This window comes from Rhinatrema bivittatum, chromosome 6, assembly GCF_901001135.1.
Source record: "Rhinatrema bivittatum chromosome 6, aRhiBiv1.1, whole genome shotgun sequence".
NCBI lineage: Eukaryota > Metazoa > Chordata > Amphibia > Gymnophiona > Rhinatrematidae > Rhinatrema > Rhinatrema bivittatum.
Window position 1 is genome coordinate 106,870,018 of NC_042620.1, and position 23,993 is coordinate 106,894,010.

At 44.2% G+C, this 23,993-nt stretch overlaps 1 protein-coding gene across 8 annotated transcripts in view; it reads left to right on the top strand.

The window, feature by feature from the left end:
• Window positions 1-23,993, top strand: part of PPIG (peptidylprolyl isomerase G) — a 204,239-nt gene that overhangs the window by 58,664 nt on the left and 121,582 nt on the right. For all 8 annotated transcript variants that reach the window (XM_029605696.1, XM_029605695.1, XM_029605694.1 and 5 more), the window contains 3 exons: window positions 4,976-5,063; window positions 20,079-20,108; window positions 20,214-20,353. In XM_029605696.1, the coding sequence (XP_029461556.1) occupies window positions 4,976-5,063; window positions 20,079-20,108; window positions 20,214-20,353 (258 nt within the window). The remainder of the gene's footprint in view (window positions 1-4,975; window positions 5,064-20,078; window positions 20,109-20,213; window positions 20,354-23,993) is intronic.

Genomic DNA, 23,993 nt, shown 5'->3' on the forward strand with positions numbered 1-23,993 from the left:
TTCTTCAGGTCAACAGTTTAATGGTATCAACCCTGGAGGTAGTGCCATGGGCGAGGGCATACATGCGACCATCTCAATGCTCCCTGCTGTCATGTATAAACCTGCTGTCTCAATACTATTTGATTTGCCTCCACTTACTGATTGAATTATGTTCTCGGCTCCAGTGGTGGCTACTGGAAGCTCACCTGGGCAAGGGCGTAAGCCTGTCCCCTCTGAACTGGCTAGTCCTCATGACAGACGCGAGCCTCCAGGGCTGGAGAGCTCACTGTCAGGAACTGATGAAGTTGGACCAAGGAGGATGCTCTCCGGAACATAAATCGCCTGGAAGCCCGGGCAGTCAGATTGGCATGTCTACAGTTCTGCCACGTGCTCCGGGGTCAGGCAGTCCGCGTAATGTCGGACAGCACAACGGTAGCCTATATCAACTGCCAGGGGGGAACTAAGAGCCAGAAAGTGTCACTGGAGATGGATCTCCTTTTGCAGTGGGCGGAATTACATCTATAGATGATCTTGGCCTCCCACATCGCAGGAAAAGACGTCAGAGCAGACTTTATAAACAGGGAGAGTCTGGATCCCAGAGAATGGACATTGTCGGCCAAAGCCTTTCAGGTAGTGGTAGATCACTGGGGCCTCCTGTCAATCGATCTGCTGGCTGCATCTCTTGTTGCGGAGTTTCCACGATTTTTCAGTTGCAGAAGAGATCAGTGATCCCTGGGGATCAATGCTCTAGTTCAGACCTGGCCAGAAGAGGACTTACTTATACGCCTTATACGCCTTCCCTCCGTGGCCCCTATTGGGCAGGGTCATTCGTAGGATCAAGCACCACAGGGGATTACTTGAAAGGTTTTAATGATCCATGGTCAACAACAAATTCTTCTGTTAGAAAAAAATCAGATTACGTGTCTGTTAGAAAAAAATCACATTAGTATCCTTACTCAATAAGCCTTCACACAGTTAATGCAACTCCAACATTGCTCTCTGCTTCAATGGCAAGGAGAAATGTGGAAAAGAGGATTTGCATTCAGACAACAACCAACAAGAACTGAACTATACTGTCTGGGTAAACAAATAAGTGTGGGGGTAGCTTGCTTATTGCGGTGGTTACTACCCTAAACCAATTAAGCCTGATATTTCAGTTTGAATGCATATACAGCGTTGCTGTCTGCTTCAACGGCAGGGGAAAATGTGGAAAAGAGGATTTACATTCAGACAACATTCAACAAGGCATTGATCTGTGCAGTTTGGGTAAACAAGCATCGGGATAACTTGCTTGATGCGGGGGTTACTACCCTTAACCATTAAGCCTTATGATTCACCTTTAATGCAACTCCAACATTACTCTCTCTGCAGCAACGGCAGGGGGTGGCAGGAAATTCGAATCAAACAATTATCAACAAGGGCCCTGAACTTGGTGGTCAGTGAAACAGATAAGTATGGGAGCTTGTTGGGCAGACTAAATGGGCTGTTTGATCTTTTTCTGCCGTCGTTTCTTTGTAGTAGCTCTGGATTGGTCCAGGCGTCCATGATATGCAGACATTTGGGGACTGCTGGTAGAGACCCCCATGTGCCTCACACCGCACAGGGACCAGGTCTTGCAAGGTCCAGTCCTTCATGAGGATCCGACTTGATTCTGTCTTACGGTTTGGCTCTTGAGAAGGGCTATTCTGATGACGCGTGAATATTCGGCGGCAGTAATTACCACCTTGCTCCGCACGCGGAAGTTCTCTACGTCCTTAGTGTATGTGAGGCCTGGTGCAAGGAACGCGGTGTTGCCCCTCAGACCGTCAAATCCTATTGGTTCTGGAATTTTTACAGGACTGCTTGAATTTCCAAGTAGCAGATCTCTCCTGTTTCAAGGGCATGGTGAACGGAACCCGCCTGTCAGCGCATCTGGACATGGCCTGTTTTCTGAAAGGGGTAAAACACTTCCGGCATCCCCTACGGTGGCCCGTTCCCTTGTGGAATCTTAATCTAGTATTGGAGTTTTTGGCAGGGTCCTCCTTTCGGTCACTGCGCAGTCTTTCTTGCACTTGTTAACCCTGAAAACGGTGTTCCTGGTGGCAATATGCTTGGCTCGGCATGTCTCTTAACTACAGGGATTGTCTTGTCAGGAACTGTTCCTCCAGATGACTCCAGGAGCATTACAACTTCAAACCGTCCCATCCTTCTTGCCCAAGATAGTCTCGGAGTTTCATTTGAATCAGTCTATTTCATTGCCATCCCTAGATAGGCACAAGGACATGGAGGAATACTGCCTCCTCCGCCATTTAAACGTCAGTAGGCTTGTGGCGCAGGATCTTGAAGTTTCAGAATAGGTGCGTAAGCCAGACCGTTTGTTTGTTCTTCACAGTAGGGGGAGACAGGGCGAACCAGCTTCACGATCTATCATAGCTCACTGGATCAAGAAGGTAGTCATGGGATCCTATGTAGAGGCAGGAAAGCCATTACCCTTTCAGGTTAAAGCTCATTCCACTAGGGCTCAGGCAGTATCCTAGGCGGAAGCTAGACTGCTATCTCCCATCGACATTTGCCGAGCGGCGACTGGTTCTCCTTACACACCTTTTTCAGGTTATATCACCTGGATGTTCAGGCTTGAGAAGATGCAGCCTTTGCAAGGGCAGTGCTAACCGGACTGCGGGCAGCCTCTCGCCTGGATTGGGAGTAGCTTTTGTACATCCCATTGGTCCTGAGTCCATCTGGTACATGCTAGGAAATGGAGAAATTACTTACCTGAAAAATTTGTTTTTCTTAGTGTAGACAGATGGACTCAGCATCCAGCTCACGTCTGCCCAAGAACAGTGCAAAGGAATTGTCCGTGAAATGAATATCGATTCCAAGAGTTACGGGTAAGCCATTGCCCAAATCCTAGATCAGGGCATCTATAATCTTGCTAGGATTCAGCATTTATATTTGGTTGAGTACAGTTACAGTTATCTGTCTTTAATCGTTTTTTCAGTAGTATGTCCACAATGGCTTTTGAAGAGAATACTGAAGGGCTGAGTTCACTGCAGGGGTGTATCTAAGGTGATGTCAGCTTTGAAACCTGATTCCATCTCCATCTGCTAGCAGGGGAGCATATAACCCATTGGTCCTGAGTCTCTGTCTACACTAAGGAAAATGAAATTATCAGATAAGTAATTTCTCCAATAAGACTCAAAAACAAGCAAGTTATTACTTTAAGATTTGTAAAGGACATCTGCATTTTTCTCTGATTTGTTAGTTGATGATTAAAGAATATGGATTTGACAGATCTTGTGTAGCAAATAATATTGCTATTTGAGCACTTTTTTGGTATTTATTTTATTAGGTGTAAAATTTTTATACGTAACAAAAATAAATATATTTTCTTAAAATAATTGTCAAATGATTATACAGTCACTCTTCATTTGAAGACTCGTCGTCTCCTTTGTGGATGTATCTGTCTCCAGTACTTTGGGTTCTTAAATGAAATTCCTGATATTTACCAGACATGTTGTATAATCTTTTTGCTAGAAATTACCTGTTATACACAGAATTCTATTATGAAAAAGGTTGTTTTGGTAAACACATAGACCTCAATTTTCTAAAACTGTTTCTTGTGTAAAGACAATGTTTTCATTTCTTGAAAAGTCAAAAGGTAAAGCCAGATTAGATTAAAATCTTAAAACTGACTAAAGGTGTGTACCAGTAGGCCATCAAACATTAGACATTTGTATAATGCTATGCTTTGCAATTTTCAAATTCAAAATTTGTAGAAATAATGTTCCTTAGACATATTTATTCCTTCTTTCCTCCTGGCTACATTCTGACCATCCTTTGCAAATCCCTTACAAATTATCCAGTGGGATTTGTTGAAACAGGCTGTAGAGCAAAGAGAAAATACAGGCAATAGATGAATACTTTTTTTTATGATAAAATGTCTATTAGTTTTATTCTGCGTTATTTGTACATCAGAATGATGATCTGTTTAGCAGAAAATATTCTCAGCCAAGATAAGCTGCTGCTGCTTTAAAGTGAGATGTATAAGAATTAAAATAAATTGCTATTTCTGAATATATCAAAAGTTTCCCTTTGCCTTTCCTTTTAAGAGCAAGTGAAACCTCTATTGAAGAGAGAGAGACTTTTAAAAAAAATTGTTCAAAGAATTGTGGCTGATTTGAAAGGCTTTCCACTATGCCTTTTCCCTTTTGTTAAAGGAAGATGAGGCATGTGTACGCTGGGGAGAGAAATCTACACTGGTCAGTGGAGACCTGCCCCTCCATACTAGAAAGAAATTTAGTATAATGGCATGAAAATGTTAGTACAAAAGTACGGTGAGGCCAAATATTGGAAATCAGCACAATAGCCTTTTTTTTTTTTTTTTTTGTTAATTCTTGTATTCCTGGACAGTCAATTTAAGGTGAAATATTTCTTTGTGTTTTTCAGTGCTTTTAAGATTGATTTAACCTTAGAACAGAACTCCCCTCTAACTCCCCCACCCCACACTAAAGGTAGCTTTTCCCAGTTATGCATATTGTACGTTTCCTGCAGCAGAGTTTGCAGTCAGTGAACAATTCTTGAAACTCAAACTTGGGGAAAGCCAAGTTTGTTACAGGTGTGCACGAAATTCAAAGAGTTCTGAAACTTGGAAAATCCGGATCACGTTGCTTGATATTTTTTTCTGAAATGCGATGCCTTTTAAATTTTTACATCAGTTACCCTCTTTTGAGAATGACCATAATTTCCAGAGATATGTAGCTGACAGTTAATCTGTATTTTTAAACAACTATTTTCTGTATTCCCAACTTTGCTATGTTCTTCCTAAACCCACTCTTCACTCCCCAACCCCAGACTGTTATTCATACTGCTCTGTGCATTTCCTTGCTGAGCTTGGGCCTCATGGACTGTAGCAACACTTGTGCTCAGCCTTGTTCAAGTTCTAGCCAAAGTGCCTTGAATGGAAGCTAAGAAAGTGCTGTATAGATTTTGAAATAATTGAATAACCTTGTTTTGGTAGATGAAAGCTTTTCTGTCAAGCACAACAAGGAGTACCTGCTGTCTATGGCCAACAGAGGAAAAGACACAAATGGTTCACAGTTTTTTATGTAAGCATTGTGCACATTCCTTGCTTGACTTTTGTGTGGCATGAAAACGTAATTCTGGGAAGAACCAATTGTTTGTCAAAAATCGAGTTTTGTGCCATAGGCACAAAAGTTAAATTGGGATTTGTTGAGGCCGGTGTGATGGCCCAGTGACAGTGTTGTGCGTACCTATTACTCCGCAAGAGATGTAGATTAAATTCCTGGATCTGTTGTATACTTCAGGTTGACGGGGGCCAAGGATGCTGTAGAGGCAGCATTCACAGTCCTAGGTGAGAGAAAGGGGTGGGGAGGGAGACCCAGCCATACTCAACAATGACATCATCTTGGGTTCCAGAGGGAGCTGCAGCCTGGCACCTGGCCAGGGGCTGCCAATGCATTGCTTGGGCTGTATGTGAATGGAAATTGTAAAAAGGATGATAACTTTTATCACATTAAACTTATTTTTACTTTCTTAAAATGCTCCTGCCTGCCACCTCACACTGAAGTATGCTCTGCTTCGGTGCTTCCTCTTGCCTGCTCTCTCTCTGCTCCAGGCCAGTGTTTAGGGATCATGGGGCACTCCCCTCCCTTGGCATACCACTGCAGTGGAAATTCCCAAACACTCGGAAGCAGTTTCTGCAGTGGTGGGGGCTTCCAGAGAGACCGAAGCTTCAGCGGTAGGGTGGGGCCACATGGAACAGTTTCACTTCCTGCACATGTTTCCTGTGTTTGGCAGCAGATATGGCAACTTGAAACCCTGGCATCCCTCTTACCTGTGGCTTGTGTACCCCAGATTCAGAAACAGTCTTTTCCAAGAGCATAAAAAAAACTCTGAAAGGTCCTGGGTATATGTGCTTTACATATTCTTTAATAGTAATACCAAGTACATCAAAATGCATCTTCCTGTTCATACCCCAGATCAGTCCAGACAATTGGGTTTTGCACCCCTACCAGCACTTGGAGGCAGAGAATAAAAGCTTTTCAGGCACTGCTACTTAACTGAGAGTGCCACCTGCAGTCCCTCAGTATTTCTCTCTCCAGCAGAGATGGTAGAGGTGCAAACCTGCAGTGTGAGAGAAATTTAAAAAGAAAAAAAAATAGTAAAGCAATGATAAAGGACTTACTGGATGAGCTCCCTGCGGTGTTAAGCACATTTGTGGGCCATCCCTCAGGTGGAGCCAGGCAAGCGGGGGATTGGGAAGCCCTGTCTGGTCTCTGCCTGCAACATCCGGAAGGTCTGATGGCCAGTGGTCTGGTTCCCTTTGTCCCTTCATGGTTTCCTCCCCAGAGCCTTCGCTGGATCAGGGAAGTATTCTTTTTCCTATTCAAAGGGAGTTGTGCCTTTAGAAATATATTAAAAGAAAAAAAAATGAGGCCTGACTTGCAAGCAAAGCCCATCAGCGGTGGGAGGCTTCAGCAGGAGCTGGAGGTACCACGGGGAGTGAGATTTCGGGTTCTCCTCAGCCCCGGGGTCCAGAGCAGTTTGAAGAGGGTGATTCACACTGGCAGCTGAGCTCTTGCTATCATGCCTCTCAGCGGGCCTCATCAACCGTACAGCGCTACGATCAGGCCATGTGTGCTGCTAAGTTGGTGCCGGCTTCTCTCTGTGGGGGACCCTATAAATTGTGCAGCTCATGGCGTGGCTGCCTTAATTCAGCCGCAGTCTGCTCTGATTGTGACTTAGGGGGAACTCCTCCAGGGCAGACAGCAGGAGGAAAGCTCCCAGGTCAGCAAGGCCTGCTGCAGAAGTCCCTAGTGGAATTGGGGATGCAGCTAAGATGGCTGAGGCACGCAATAGGAAACAGGTGGCTTCTGGGGTGTCCAGGGATTCCCCTCTCCTTCCTCCAATGGTGCAAGCACTACAGGATCAGGATCGGGGGGGGGGGGGGGGGGAGTTGGAGAGACAGCATGCAAGCTGAGGATTCTGCTGAGATGGAAGTTTTCTTAGCAGATTTTGTTATGCCCCTTTTCAAAGCCTATCTGGCAAGGAAGAGAGCAGGAAGGAAGCTGACCCTGGACCAGCAGCCAGAGGGCGAAGATGGTCCCAGCGGGAGGAGGGTGCTGGAGGCTTTGGGTCTGGGGGCTTGCTTAGACGTCTGGGTCTTGTGCGTACTACAGGGCTGGATGAGGATGAATCTGATGTCCTACAGGAGGTTCCAGTGAATGATCCTGAGGGCAGTGGTCCAGTGGATGGTATTCCTCATGGAGATCCAGATGCCGACAAAGATGCCCAGGATCCCAGATGAAGTGCCAGTGGCAGAACGAGGATTGTCCGTTGTGGCCACTTATTCCGCAGGTCCTTGAGGAGTTAGGAGTCAACGTCACCCGATAGTTTTTGTACAATGAAGGGGTGCACCCAGTTCTAGAGGGACTGTGTGCCCTCCTAGGGTTTTTTTTTTTGGTACCCAAGAAGGTTAAGTTGGTGAATCGTGAGTGGGATCCTCCTGAAGCGGGCCTAGAGTTCGGTAGTGCAATGGTGAAGTTATACTTACTGTCGGAGGAGACCATGGATCTGTTGAAGATTCCTAAAATGGATGTTTTGTTCTCATAAGAACATATGAAATTGCTATGCTGGATCAGACCAAGGTTCCATCAAGCCCAGCATCCTGTTTCCAACAGTGGCCAAACCAGGCCACAAGAACTTGGCAAGTACCCAAACACCATGCTACTGATGCCAGTAATAGCAGAGGCCATTCCCTAAATCATCTTGATTAATAGCAGTTAATGGGCTTCTCCTCCAAGAACTTATCCAAATCTTTTTTTAAACCCGGCTACACTAACTGCACTAACCACATCCTCTGGCAACAAATTCCAGAGCTTAATTGTGCGTTGAGTGAAAAATAATTTTCTCTGATTAGTCTTAAATGTGCCACATGCTAACTTCATGAAGTGCCCCCTAGTTCTTCTATTATCTGAAAGTGTAAATAACCAATTCACATCTACTCATTCAAGACCTCTCATGGTTTTAAAGACCTCTATCATATCTCCCCTCAGCCATCTCTCTTCTCCAAGCTGAACAGCCCTAACCTCTTCAGCTTTTCATCATAGGGAAGCTGTTCCATCCCATCATGTTGGTTGCCCTTCTCTGTACCTTCTCCATCGCAACTATAACTTATTTTGAGATGCGCCAACCAGAATTGTACACAGTATTCAAGGTGCAGTCTCACCATGGAGCGATACATAAGAACATGCCATTCTGGGTCAGACCAAGGGTCCATCAAGCCCAGCATCCTGTTTCCAACAGTGGCCAAAGCAGGCCATAAGAACCTGGCAAGTACCCAAAAACTAAGTCTAATCCATGTTACTGTTGCTAGTAATAGCAGTGGCTATTTTCTAAGTCAACTTAATTAATAGCAGGTAATGGTCTTCTCCAAGAACTTGTCCAATCCTTTTTTAAACACAGCTACACTAACTGCACTAACCACATCTTCTGGCAACAAATTCCAGAGTTTAATTGTGCATTGAGTGAAAAAGAACTTTCTCCGATTAGTTTTAAATGTGCCACATGCTAACTTCATGGAGTACCCCCTAGTCTTTCTATTATCTGAAAGAGTAAATAACCGATTCACATTTATCCATTCTAGACCTCTCATGATTTTAAACACCTCTATCATATCCCTGTCTCTTCTGCAAGCTGAAAAGTCCTAACCTCTTTAGTCTTTCCTCATAGGGGAGCTGTTCCATTACCTTTATCATTTTGGTCGCCCTTCTCTGTACCTTCTCCATTGCAACTATATCTTACCCCTCACTCGCTACCTGATGCTCCTCTACTACTTACCCCTCACTCGCTACCTGTTGGTCCTCTTTTCCTTACCCCTCACTCGATACCTGATGCTCCTCTTCTCATAGAAACATAGAAATGACGGCAGAAGAAGACCAAACGGCCCATCCAGTCTGCCCAGCAAGCTATGCACTTTTTTTTTTTTTATTTCTCTCATACTTCTGTTACTCTTGGCTCTTGGTAACCTTTTGGTTCTATTTCCCTTCCACCCGCACTATTAATGTAGAGAGCAGTGTTGGAACTGCATCCAAGTGAATATCTACCATAGTTAGGGGTAGTAACCGCCGCAGTAAGCAAGCTACACCCATGCCTTTGTTTACCCAGACTATGTAATTCAGTCCTTGTTGGTTATTGTCTGTATATAGATCCACCTTTCTAAGTTCCCCCTGCCGTAGAAGCAGAGAGCTATGTTGGATATGCGTGAAGTATCAAACTTCCTCCCCTGCCATAGAAGCAGAGAGCTATGTTGGATTTGCTTGAAGTATTAGACTTCTCCCCTGCCGTTGAAGCAGAGAGCTATGCTGGATGTGTGTTGAAAGTGAAGTATCAGACTTCCTCCCCTGCCGTTGAAGCAAAGAGCTATGCTGGATATGCATTGAAAGTAAAGTATCTGGCTTATTTAGTTTGGGGTAGTAACTGCTGTAACAAGCAAGCTACTCCCCACTTTTTGTGAATGCAAATCCTTTTTTTCCCACACTTCTTCTTGCCGTTGAGGCTTAGAGCAATGTTGGAGTCGCATTAACTGTGTGTATGTTTATTGAATAAGGGTATAATCCCCAGGCAGTAGCTGTCATTCCTGTGAGCCACCCACTCTTCATTCACGTCCTCTAGACTTGATGGATCCACAGTGTTTATCCCATGCCCCTTTGAAGTCCTTCACAGTTCTGGTCTTCACCACTTCCTCCGGAAGGGCATTCCAGGCATCTACCACCCTCTCCATGAAGAAATACTTCCTAACATTGGTTCTGAGTCTTCCTCCTTGGAGCTTCAACTCGTGACCCCTGGTTCTGCTGATTTTTTTCCGACGGAAAAGGTTTGTCGTTGTCTTTGGACCTGATGCTCCTCTTCTCCTTACCCCCTCACTTGATACCTGATGCTCCTCTTCTCCTTACCCCTTACTGAGGCATTATGACATTTTCCATTTTATTAACCATTCCCTTCCTAATAATTCCTAACATTCTGTTTGCTGTTTTGACTGCTGCAGCACACTGAGCCAATGATTTCAAAGTATTATCCACTATGATGCCTAGATCTTTTTCCTGGGTGGTAGCTCCTAATATGGAACCTAACATCGTGTAACTATAGCAAGAGTTATTTTTCCCTATATGCAACACCTTGCACTGTCCACATTAAATTTCATCTGGCATTTGGATGCCCAATCTTCCAGTCTCACAAGTCCTCCTATAATGTATCACAATCCGCTTGTGATTTAACTACTCTGAATAATTTTGTATCATCCACAAATTTGATAACCTCATTCGTCGTATTCCTTTCCAGATCTTTTTTAAATATATTGAAAAGCACCGGTCCAAGTAAAGATCCCTGAGGCACTCCACTGTTTACCCTTTTCCACTGAGAAAATTGACCATTTAATCCTACTCAGCAGTGATCAAGAAGATGACTATTCCAGTGGCTGGGTTGGCTGCAGTTAGAGATGCACAGGACCGCAATTTGGAGATTCGGTTAAAATGGTTGTTTGAGTCTCTGCCTTGAGTCTGTGAGCGACTGTCTGTGGTAGTCTTCTGAAGAGGGCTTGTTTATGCTGGGTACAGAATGCTCAGGAGCAGGACTCCTCCCATACAGTCCGGTTGGAGGCCGGGGTAGCCTACGTGGCAGGAGTGCTGGTTATGGAGCGTAGTCTTTTGTGGTTATTTGTTTATTTATTTATTATTTTTATATGCTGACATTCAATCTGAGATGATATAGAAACATAGAAATGACGGCAGAAGAAAACCAAACGGCCCATCCAGTCTGCCCAGCAAGCTTTCGCACTTTTTTTTTCTCTCACATACATATGTTTCTCTTGGCTCTTAGTAACCTTTTTTTTATTCTATTTCCCTTCCACCCCCGCCATTAATGTAGAGAGCAGTGTTGGAACTGCATCTAAGTGAACTAGCTTAATTTAGTTAGGGGTATTAACTACCGCAATAAGCAAGCTACACCCATGCTTATCTGTTTATTCAGACTGTGTAATTCAGTCCTTGTTGACTGTTGCCTGAGTATAGATCCACCTTTCTTCATTCCCCCCTGCCGTTGAAGCAGAGAGGCATGCTGGCTATGCACTGAAAGTGAAGTATCAGTCTTGCTTCCCTGCCGTTGAAGCAGAGGGCTATGCTGGATGTGTGTGAAGTATCAAACTTCTTCCCCTGCTGTTGAAGCAGAGAGCTATGCTGGATTTGCATTGAAAGTGAAGTATCAGGTATTTTTTTGTTTGGGGTAGTAACTGCTGTAACAAGCAAGCTACACCCCTGCTTTTATGTGGTTGCAAATCCTTTTTTCCCCACATTTCCTCTTGCCGTTGAAGCATAGAGCAATGTTGGAGTTGCATTATTGAATAAGAATATTCATCTCCAGGTAGTAGCCATCATTCCCTCAAGCCACCCCCATGCCTCTTCTCTTCATTCACATCCTCTAGACTTTATGGATCCACAGTATTTATTCCACGCCCCTTTGAAATCCTTCACAGTTTTGGTCTTCACCACTTCCTCCGGAAGGGCATTCCAGGTATCCACCACCCTCTCCATGAAGAAATACTTCCTGACATTGGTTCTGAGTCTTCCTCCCTGGAGTTTTAAATCATGACCCCTGGTTCTGCTGATTTTTTTGCAACAGAAAAGGTTTGTCGTTGTCTTTGGATCATTAAAACCTTTCAAGTATCTGAAAGTCTGTATCATATCACCCCTACTCCTCCTTTCCTCCAGGGTGTACATATTTAGATTCTTCAATCTCTCCTCATAAGTCATTCGATGAAGACCCTCCACCTTTTTGGTCGCCCTTCTCTGGACCGCCTCCATCCTGTCTCTGTCCCTTCAGAGATAAGGTCTCCAGAACTGAACACAGTACTCCAGGTGAGGCCTCACCAAGGACCTGTACAAGGGGATAATCACTTCCCTTTTCTTACTCGATATTCCTCTCTCTATGCAGCCCAGCATTCTTCTGGCTTTAGCTATCGCCTTGTCACATTGTTTCGCCGACTTCAGATCATTAGACACTATCACCCCAAGGTCTCTCTCCTGCCCCGTGCACATCAGCCCTTCTCCCACCATTGAATACAGTTCTCCTGGATTTCCACACCCCATATGCATGACTCTGCACTTCTTGGCTTTGAATCTCAGCTGCCATTATCTTCGACCACTCTTCCAGTTTCCTTAAATCCCGTCTCATTCTCTCCACTCCTTCCGGCATGTCCACTCTGTTGCAGATCTTAGTGTCATCCGCAAAAAGACAAACCTTACCTTCTATCCCGTCCACAATGTCGCTCACAAAGATATTGAACAGGACCGGTCCCAACACCGACCCTTGCGGCACTCCGCTCAACACCGCTCTCTCTTCAGATTAAGTTCCATTTACCATCACACATTGTCTTCTGTCCGTCAACCAGTTTGCAATCCAGGTCACCACCTTGGCACTCGTTCCTAAGCTTCTTATTTTATTCACCAGACTCCTGTGCAGAACCATATCAAAAGCTTTGCTGAAGTCCAAGTAGATGACATCGAGTGCTCTTCCTTGATCCAATTCCTTGGTTACCCAGTCAAAAAATTCTATCGGATTTGTCTGACAGGATCTTCCCCTGGTGAATCCATGCTGCCTCTGGTCCAGCAATTCTTCTGACTGTAGATAGCTCACTATTCCTTCTTTTAACAGCGACTCCATTACTTTTCCCACCACCAAGGTGAGGCTAACTGGTCTGTAATTACCAGCCTCTTCTTTGTTTCCACTCTTGTGAAGCGGGATCACCACCGCTCTTCTCCAGTCACTTGGTACCACTCCCGTTTCTAGGGATCTATTGAACAGGTCACACAGCGGACCTGCCAGCACATCTCTGAGCTCCCTCCGTATCCTGGGATGAACCTCACCAGGCCCCATGGCTTTGTCCACTTTCAGTTTCCTCAGCTCTTCCCATACATTCTCTACTGTAAATGGAGTTACATCTACTCCATTCCCCTCTAGTTTGTTAACTAGCAACTGTCCTTCTCCAGGGTCTTCTTTAGTGAACACAGAACTGAAGTATTTGTTTAATATTTCTGCCATTTCTTCGTCTCTCTCCACACATTGATCCTTTTCACCTTTCAATTTCACTATACCACTTTGAACTTTTCTCCTTTCACTGATGTATCCGAAAAATGTTTTGTCACCTCTCTTAATCTCTTTGGCAATCCTTTCTTCCGCTTGACTTTTTGCCATCTTGATTACTTTCTTTTTCTCCCTCAGTGCTACCAGATATTCTTTGTGCTCCTTTTGGAATCCTTTATATTTCTTGATCGCTGTTCTTTTAGCCTTTATTTTGTCAGCCACCTCCTTGGAGAACCAGTTAAGTAAAGAAAAGAAAAAGAAAAATGAAACCTAACATATAGATTAGTTGCCTTGGTAATTGCTCCTTTTAGTTTGGTCTACTGTTCCACATCTCTCTTGTGCTCCCAGCCTACTAGTTCTTCTTCCAGGTACTTCCCCATTTCATCAAAGTCTGTGTTTTTGAACTGCAAAACTTGGGTTCGTGTGCTTCTTTTCCATATCCTTTTTGTGATATTAAACCATACCGTTTGATGATCACTGGTGCTGAGATGGGTGCCCACCTGCACATCAGAGACATTATCTGCATTAGTGAGCACTAAATCGAGTATAGCTCCCTCTCTTGTGGGTTCCATTACCATTTGTTTGAACAAAGCTCTTTGCAGAGCATCCACTATTTCTCTACTATTGTTATTTATTTATTTATTTATTTAACATATTTCTATACCGGTCTTCATGAAGGGATTCATATCAGGCCGGTTTACATGGAACTTAGGGGAAAAACTAATTAACCAAACAAGAGAGCCGAAGCAAAGTTATATATAACAGGGAGATTGAACTTGGGGGCTAGAGTAGCCAGGATGTAGTAAGACAAAATTAACTAGGTGTAATAATACATATGAATAGCACTGAGACTAGTGCGAACGTTGTTAGATTCTGCAGATGGGATTCTCCACTCTACATCCGGCAAATTAAAGTCTCCAACAATCACCACTTCTCCCTTCTTTCCCATCTTTTGGATGTCTTCAACCAGATCTCTGTCCAGCTCTTCCTTTTGGTTGGGAGGCCTGTAAACCACTCCAATAAAAATGGATGTCCCATCTTTTTTTAGGTTGGCCCATAGTGCTTCTTCATTGCCCCATCTTCCTTGCAACTCAGATGCTTGGATATTGTTTCTGATGTAAAGAGCCACGCCTCCCCCTTTCCTATCCGCTCTGTCCTTCCTTAACAAGTTATAGCCCGGTATTGCCGTATCCCAATCGTGAGATTCCTTGAACTACGTCTCCGTGACAGCAACAATGTCCAAGTCCGCCTCCACCATTAGGGCTTGCAGATCTGGGATTTTATTGCCCAAACTACGAGCATTTGTGCTCATAGCTTTCCAGCTTTCCACGTTCAGGTTACTGCTGTTCCTGGACTCCTTTTGTGACTTTTCTTGAGAGTTTTGTTATCCAATTTTCCCTTTCCCTTTGCATTTGTGCAAGGGGAAAGATTAGTGCCTTTGATGACAGATTCATCCAGCACAATTAGCTTTTTCCTTTGGTTACTGATCTGGAATTCCTGTATGCATTGGGTTTCTTCTCTCTTTTCAGATAACACTTCAATCTTTTTCTCAAGAGCTTCGCCAGTATTTAATACAGAGAAGGCTTTTTGTACTTGTTGCACTTGATAGAGTGTGTGTCTCTGCATCAGAGGTTCAATTCTACCAGAGCCCTCTGTAATCTTGTTGTTTATTGAGTTCCTTAAAGCCCTGTGTGAATGGGGGGTTAGACTAATGGGTTGCACAGCTGTTAAGAATGGGTGCCTGTGGGTCACAGGTCTTATCCTGCCTGAGCCCACTGTAAATCTCTTTATCCTTGACTTTTGGTTTTTCTGTGGTAATGGGGAATTACTTCCCGAATATTGTAAAGAGGATGAGCCTATCTTCATTGAAGCTAACTGAGCTTTAACTTCAGCCAGCTCCTTTTTCAAGGAAGCGAGCTGGGTTTATATTCAGGTTCTGTAGGTATTTCTCTATCCCAAGATCTGTCTAAGTTTTGTACCTGAGGCAATGGAGGGTAAAGTGACTTGCCCAAGGTCACAAGGAGCAACAGTGGGACTTGAACCCTGATTTCGTGGTTCGTAGCCCACTGCTCTAACCACTAGGCTATTCCTCCTCCCACTGCGAAACTGGTCAGCGGATATGTGGTCCAAGACCCAGCTCTGTTGTCTTCCTTTTAAAGGGAAGCTGCTGTTCAGTGAAGACCTTGATAAGCTGATGATGCAGCTGGGGGAGTCGAAAGGAAACAGTTTGCCAGAGGATAAGAAGAATTTTCCTCCCTGTATTTTCGGGATAGGAGGTGGTTTTGTTCTGGCAAAAATGTTTCATGCTCTGGACAGAAGCAGACCTCAGGAAGTCAACAGTCCTTTCGGGGTTCCAGCAGACCCTCTAGAGACTCATTCAGGGGACAGGAGGAGGAAAGTCCTTGCAGTGGGGCCATGGGGGTTTACTATTCTGTAGAGGCTTTAGGGGGGAAGATTATCCCACTTTTTCGGAGAGCAGACCAAAATCACGTCGGACCAATCGATCCTTGAGGTGGTAAAGCACAGCTACGCCTTAGAATTTTCATGCCCAGTCAGAAGAGCCTTCCTGTAGTTTCATTGCTTGTCTCAAAAGGGAAAGGTGGTCCCATTCTAGATCTGCAAAAGGTCAATGCAGCCTTATGGGTGCCGCGCTTTGGATGGAGACTTTGTGGACGGTGATTGCAGCGGTGCGCAAGGGGGAGTTTCTCGCCTCCCTGGATCTAATGGAGGCATATCTTCATATTCCCATTCGAGCAGACCATCTAAAGTTTCTACGCTTCATGGGGCTAGGAGAGCATTTCAGTTTCAAGCTCTTCACTGTGGGCTGGCTACCACACCAAGAACATTCACGAAGGTGATGGTGGTGGTAGCAGTGGCCCTCAGAAGGAAAGGGATATTTGTGCATCCATACCTGGATGATTGGCTTATTCGAGCAAAATCGGAGGTGGAGCGTCACTGTTCCATTTGACAGGTGACAGAGCATCTAAGGTCCTTGGGCTGGGTTATAAACTTGACTAAGAGCCATCCCAGTCATTGGATTATCTGGGAGTATGATTCGACACCCAGTTGGTCAGGGTGTTTTTCCCCAGAAAGGGTGATCAAGATGCAGTCGTAGGTGGTACATCTGTGGGATCTGGTGTTCCCCGCAGTCTGATATTATTTACAAGTGCTAGGTTCCATGGCCTCTACATTGGATTTGATGCCATGGGCCTTTGCTCACATGCAACCTCTTCAGAAGGCACTCCTGTCCCTTTGGAATCCGTTGTTGTGGGAGTTTCAGCTACCATTACCTAGACTGGGTGGTGGTGACCACAGATGCCAGCTTCAGTGGTTGGGGAGTGGTATATCAGAGGTCTACAACCCAAAGGCAGTGGTCACCGGTAGAGGCATCTTGGTCAATCAGCCATCTGGAAATAAGAGCGGTCTGCTGTTCTTTCGTCCTCTGATTCAGGGATGTGTGATGCATGTGTTCTCGGACAATGCGACAACGGTAGCCTATATTAATCGACAGGGCAGAACGAAGAGTCATTTGATGGCTTTTGAGATTCAGGAACTCTTTGCCGGGGTGGAACTTCATCTAGCAGTAGTGGCAGGTGTGGATAATATGCAGGCTGGCTATCTCAGCAGTCAACAGCTGAACCCAGGGGAATGGAAGCTGTCAGCAGAGGCTTTGCTCTCAGATGGGGCGAGCCCCAGTTCGATTTCATGGCAATGCGGAAGAATGCCAAGGCAAACATGTTTTTCAGCCGCCAGAGGAAATTCGGTTCCGCAGGGATTGAGCTGTGGCCCATGAGACTTCTGCTTTGTGTTCTTCCGTGCCCCCCCCCCCCCCCCCTTTTGTGGCTGCTCATAGATTGTGTTGCGGCGCATCGAGCAACATCCGGGAAGAGTGGTCTTGGTAGAGCCGGATTGGTCATGCCATCCATGCATTCTGGATCTAGTTCAGATGGCAGTAGACAGGCCGGGGCTGGTTAAGCCAAGTGAGGGGAGTTCTGCGTCAGGGACCCATTTTTTTCGGCGCAGGCGGATCGCTTCTATCTAGCAGCCTGGCTTTTGAGTGGCTATGTTTCTGCTTGCCAGGTTCTTATGGCCTGGATTGGCCACTGTTGGAAACAGGATGCTGGGCTTGATGGACCCTTGGTCTGACCCAGTATGGCATTTTCTTATATTCTTATGTTCTTATGCTTGAAGGAGTATTCAGAGCTGGTGATTACTACTCGTCTTTAGGCTAGAAGATCCTCTGCTTCTTTGGTGTATATTCGAGTTTGGAGAGTGTTTGAGTCCTAGTGTGGGGTCCATGCCGCTGATCCTTTGCAGGTGAACATTGCCCAGGTCTTGGTCTTTTTGCAAGATTGCTTGTCAAAGGGTTTAGCCTATAATTCTGTCCAAGTCCAGGTTGCAGCTTTGGGTTGTTTCAGAGGAAGGTTGCAGGGACGACTCTTAACGTCTCATCCAGACATAATGCGTTTTCTCGTAGGAGCGAAATATGTGCATCCTCCGGTCTGTAGACTTTGTCTGTCTTGGAATCTTAATTTGGCTCTTCGAGTGTTGTGTGGATCTCCCTTGAACCTTTGAGAAGGGCTTTTTTGAAGGACCTTACTCTGAAGGCAGGGTTCCTAGTAATGATTTGTTTGGTGAGACGAATTTCAGAGCTGCAAGTCTTATGCAGAGATATTTTTTTGTGGATTTCCGATGATGGAGTTTCATTGCGCTCAGTGCCTTCCTTTTTGCCCAAGGTCGTGTCGGGTTTTCATCTTAGCCAGACAGTGAAATAACTTGGCTTTCTGCACCTGACTTCTGATTCTTCCCATGCAAAAGAGCTTCACTTTTTTGGTGTGAGTCGGGTTCTCTTGCGATATCTCAAGGTGACACATGGATTTCGGAGGTTGGACCATTTCTTTGTGAACAGTTCAGTAGACCAAAGAAGGGTTGCGAAGCAGCTAAGAGCACAAATACACGGGGTTAAAGGAGGCGATTTTTTGGCCTATATTTGTAAAGGTCGGTCGATCCCTGAGGGATTACGAATGCATTCTATTAGGGTGCAGGAGTGTCAGTTGGTTTATCCGCAAGACATTTGTCGAGCAGAGACTTGGTCCTCTTTGTGCACTTTTACTAAACTTTACCGTTTGTATGTCAGGGGCCTGGACGAGGCCTCATTTGGTGAAAGTGAACTGCGTGCAAGTTGTTCGAGGTCCCACCAAGTGTAGAGGGGCTTGGGTACATCCCCTTTGTTTGGACTGATCTGGGGTATAAACAGGAAAGGAAAATTGGTTCTTACCTGCTAATTTTCATTCCTGGAATACCACAGGTCAGTCCAGACTCCCATCCCCTTATTTCAGAAGACCTTTCCTGCTTGTGGATGCTGCTGGTGATGCGGAATTTAAATTAGTGCTGCAGAATTGTGAACAAGATTGTACATAGTTCTCAGTTATTTTGAGATTGGAAGCTTTTTCATTACCCTAAGTTGAGGATTCAGTTTTGTTGGGGTTTCCAACTTATTCTTCAGCTTGCTCTAGAGAGAGAAATTCTTGGAGTCTGGGAAGTAGTCATCTTGGCTTGGGTACAGGCCAATACTGAGGGACTGCGGGTGCACGCTCTGTTAAGTAGTGCCTGAAAAGTTTTTATTCTCTGCCTCCATCTGCTGGTAGGGATGCAAAACCCACTTGTCTGGACTGATCTGTGGTATTCCAGGAATGAAAATTAGCAGGTAAGAACCAATTTTCCTATTCACAGTGTAAAGTAACAGTATATTAGATGTGCACAGTCTGTTCTTTAAATGAATGCCCATAATGGGGAGGAAAAGCAAGTATTATCTGAAAATTATATGAGCTACACTGCATAGTAAATGCCTGATGAACAGAGCTGCTTCTACTCTTCTCCATACTGTCAGCTTTACACATTTGATATTTCATATAATTGATAAATCATAAAGTACAGTTAGAGCATGGAATATTGTTCCAAATTAGTCCTAATACTTAAGGGATAAATAAATATCTTAGTAGTCCTTTGGCTTGACTTTATTGGTGGATGCAGGAGATTCAGGCTCTGCGTCTCTTGTTTAGGGCTGGTGGGGCTCAGGCCTGTAGCAGAGGTGATGTACTTGACTTCCAGTGGGCAATAGATGGCAACTGCTATGTAGTAACCTCTACTGGCAGAAGAACATTGCTGAAGTATACAGTCTTAGCATAGACTTCCTCCTCCCACCTTCAGCCAATAAGGGAACTTGTGTTGCCAAGGCATGCCTTTTAGTGAGTGGTATAAAGTAGTTGACTCATGACCTCAGGGCAAAGAGCATTTACCAATTTTTTTAACAACATTTTAAAAGTTATTCCATAGACATTTTAACAAAGCGCATATATTTGACTAAATAAGTTGTTCCCATGTCTATGGATGCCCTTGTGTTTTGGACTGAAAATTGTTCCTTTGCATTCTTTTGGCAAATTTCGATGTGTGAACCTGGGCTTGGGCTATCCCTTAATACAAGGATGCTGGTGTGCTCATGGGGCATGGATTGTGTATCCTAGCAGTATACTTTAAGTGGAATGATACATGCGCAACTGGGTGTTTTGGGGTGATTTTTCTAGGACACATTTTGTTACCTTTAATAACATGCCTTCTGTATCCAGTCTTGTTCACCTGGTGTTTGACTTCTTTTGCATGACAGACTGATCATTGTGTTGTATTTTCACTAACCATTACTGAAACATTTATAATGCAGTGTAGAATTCACATAATTTGAAACCAACAGTTGTAAAGTTCTTCTGGGGTATCTAAGGCTTTTGAGCACCAGTATGAACTAAATTTTTTTTTTTAATCCCTTTTAATAATGTTAGTCAAAAACTATGTAAGTGGTTGTTATGATTTCTTTTGTTCCCATGGCAAATATATTTTTTTTCCTTTTTTAGAGGGGCTAACTGTGTTTTCTCTGATTCTTTATTTTAATTTTCACCTGATGACTTGCAAAGAACAACCAAACCTACACCTCATTTAGATGGGTAAATATTTTATCATTCCACCCTTTTCAAATTTACAACAGTATTACAGTATTACAATGTTACATATTCACTTCACTTATATCTTTTTTTTATTTTACTATTCAGTCTTCATGTTGTCTTTGGGCAAGTCATTTCTGGACAAGGAGTCATTAAGGAAATAGAGAATCAGAAAACAGATGCATCCAGTAAACCATATGCTGAAGTCCGAGTTTTGAACTGTGGAGAGCTCATCCAGAAATCCAGAGGTGAAGTGCAAGTGTATACTTTCCAATATACCACAACAGCAGCTCTGTGTCCAAATGCTTTATTGTCTTTTAAAACAGAAATATAGACGACTAGCCATTAAGCCCGTAACAACGGGCTACATTTAAAAAATTGTTTTCGGTCCATTTCCTTCCTACTCCCTCCCCCTCATTCTCCCTCCCACCTCTGTTCTCTCTCCCTCCCTCTCTCCTCCCTCCCCCCTCCCCTCAGTCACTCCCCCTCTCTCAATCCCCTCTCCTTTCAGCTCATCCACAACTGGCAGACGGAAGATCTCCGGGGGGAGGGGGGTGTCCCTCCCTCGCGCGTGCTGCCGTCGCTCCTGCTCCTCACCGCCGCCGCTCCTGCTCCTCCCAGCACCATTTTTTTTTTTTCGGGCACGCTCCGCTCTGACCGACGTGCTCGCCCGCGCATGCGCAGTAGAGCTGTTCTCTACTGCACATTTGCGGGCCGTCGGTCAGAGCCCATTTATAAGGTAGATGTTGGCAGAAAAGGACCACTTGGTCCACCTAGTCTACCCATTTGTTTTCACAGATTTTATTTTGATCTTCCTCCCTCTGTTATGGGCACTTCCCACTGTTAGAATAAACACTAAACATTGATAGACAACAAAGATAAAATCTTTATTAATAAGATATTTTATGGAGCAATGCAGACTAGCAAAGCAGAGTAAAGTTCATGCAGAGCTCACAGTTCTGAAGCAGTGCATTAGGTTATATATATCACCTCCTCCAAGCTTGCACACCAGTGAGTTGGTTTCTTTGTTTGCGTAACATTTTTCAACTGATTAGAACTACTGTCTCATTTATGCTGCTAATACTGCATTCTTATAAGTCATATGGTTTCTGATAAGTTGAGTCCAGAAGGCAGAAGCGAAACTTAATGCTGGCCTTTGACATATGTTAGAATTCTGACTAATCTTTGGCATTCCAACAACCTTGATTATTTCCACAGGTCTGATCAGTTCAATCTTATTATGCTGATACCTTTCTGAGTCTTCACAGTCATCATGTGATTTGTCTCCACAGAGAACCCCCTCAAAGCACCCTTCTATATCTACCAGTGATGTCTTTTTATGTCTGTCCCATACATGCTTCAATTCTACCATGTTTTGGCTCTTATAATCTTCCAGGTATCTTCTCTCCTCATAGTGAAAAGGTGTTTTCTCACTTTATTTTTGAGCCTCCCTCCCTTCAGCTTCATATGAAGACCCTGCTCCTGGAACTTTTTATTCTATGGGAAGATGTTTCCTTCTGGTACTTTATTGAAGCCTGCCAGATATTTGAATGTATCATATCTCCCCTTTACCACCTTTTTTCTAGAGAGTGTATCATTAGCTCCTTCACTGTGTGTCTGCCTGGTGGTGGTCCTTTAAATTGCTTCTATCTTATCAATGCTGCTTTATAGATATGGTCTTCCAAACCGAGCATAGTTCTCAGGATGAGATTTTACCAGACACCCATGGATAGATATTACCGTATTTTTCACTCCATAAGACGCACCTGACCATAAGACGCACCTAGGATTCAGAGGAGGAAAATTAAAAAAAAAAAAAATGATGTGCTAAACCGGCTCTGTTCCCAGGTGTCTGTGCATCTTCTGGAGCAAATTAGGGGAGTGCATAAAATTTCTTTTGTCCCCATTTTGTTTTCGGGTCTGGGGAGGGCCATTTCGGTCCACTCCCAGGATCAGAAAACTTTTCTCTTTCTCTTTCTGTGGGAAAAAAAACAAAACAAAAAAACTCCCCATCCCAACCCTTTAAATTTAATTAACTACAACCGCTCCTACCATGTGACAGGGGCTGACCAATGGCACCGGTAGCCCCTGTGACATAGTAAGGGCAAAGGGCCATCTGCGCCATTTTGATTACTGGCAGCCGACGGCCCAAGTGCAGGAGATCGCTCCCGCACCCCCGCTAGACCACCAGGGACTTTTGGTAAGTCTTTGGGGAGTGGGGGGTTGTAGTTAGTTTTTTGTTTTTTATTTATATTCGCTCCATAGGACGCACAGACATTAAAAAAGTCCGTCGTCTTCTCTCTTTGTCAGAGAATTTCTTTATGCATCCAAGAATACTATTAGCTGCTTTGTTACATAGAGTGGCTACCCCTAAAGTCATCAGAGATTACCCTTAGGTCCCTTTCCTGTTTGGTGACTTTACCTCTAAAAGGGTATTTAACCCTTGAATTTCTGCATTCCAAATGCATGATGTTTTCATTGCTTGGATTAAAGTGCCATATCTTTTGAATATTTTCCGAGTGTTTAAAATCCATCTTTCATCTTATCTACACCCTATAGCATTGTCTTCTATTACAATTCTTCATGTTATCTGCAAGCAGGCCCACTTTTGATCCTCATACTTCCCCAATGTGACACAATGTTGAAAAGGAGTGGACTGAGCACTGATTTTTGTGGTCACTTTCCTTTCATCAGAGTGAACTCCATTGAGTGTAATTGCTCAACCATCTTCTTGCCAAGTTTTTGTTTTGGTTTTTTTTTAATTTGTGTATTTACAATATAATATCAAGCATACACTTGAAAGGCAATACATGTAGTATTACAACAATAGAGAAAATGAAAATAAAGAAATACACAATCAAATACCACATGTCTAACAAGCCCACAATATTAATCCAAGATTTACACTATCCATGAGGAAATCTGACTATAATATCAAAACTAGCAAGACTAGGACAGCATATCTTTATAAGAGGTCAAATTGCTGCTTTAAGGAGCTCATTGACTAGAGACTGGAGAAGAACTAAACTGAGCTCCAACTTTATTGGAAAGAAAAGTTATTAATTGAGAAGGTTGAAAAAACAAATAAGAGACCCCATGATGCTTAATCGGACATTTTATATGGAAATTTTAATACAAATAACGACCTTAATTCAAGCTCTTTGGGCCTCAGTAGCAAAAACTGACTTCCCTGTACATACCCAGATCAGTCCAGACTCCTGGGTTTTGCCTCCCCTCCAGCAGATTGAGACAGTGAAGTTTTAACAGTCCGTCCTATACCCCTGAGGTGCCACCTAGAGTCTATCAGTATTTCTCCTGTCTCCAGCAGATGGTGGAGGTGCAAAACCCTGAGTCTGGTTAGGTATTAGTTAGATTGGGGTTAACTTTGTAAAAAAAAAAAAAAAAAAGACAAGAGAGTATAGACGCATAATTTATTTTTGCTGAAGTGAATTTTCAGAAGAGGATACCTTTCAGCCTCCCAGGGGGTTTGGCAGGTCCTGGTGGGACCATCCCCCCTGGTAGTAGAGGCAAGGAAGCAGAGAGTTGAGAACCCTGTACCTGCCCACATCTGAGGGTGATACCGGGGAACCCAGTTCACTCACCCCCAGAGGCAAGACGCTCAAAGCCGCGTAGAGTCCTAAAAAAAAAAAAAAAAGTTTTGTTTTTGATTTCTGTGCATCTGACCCAGCGTTCTCCTTCCTCCCTGTCTACTGTGTCGCCATTCGGCCGCGTCCTGCTATCTCTCGGGCGATTTGTTTTTCTCAGCGCTTACCTCCGGGGTCCGGGATAAATTTAGATCACAGTTGTAGAGTGGCCTGCTCCGCGTGCAGCAGCATGCGCGTGCGGCTGTCCAGGACCGGCCTTTGCACAGCCTGTCTCTTGGGAGGG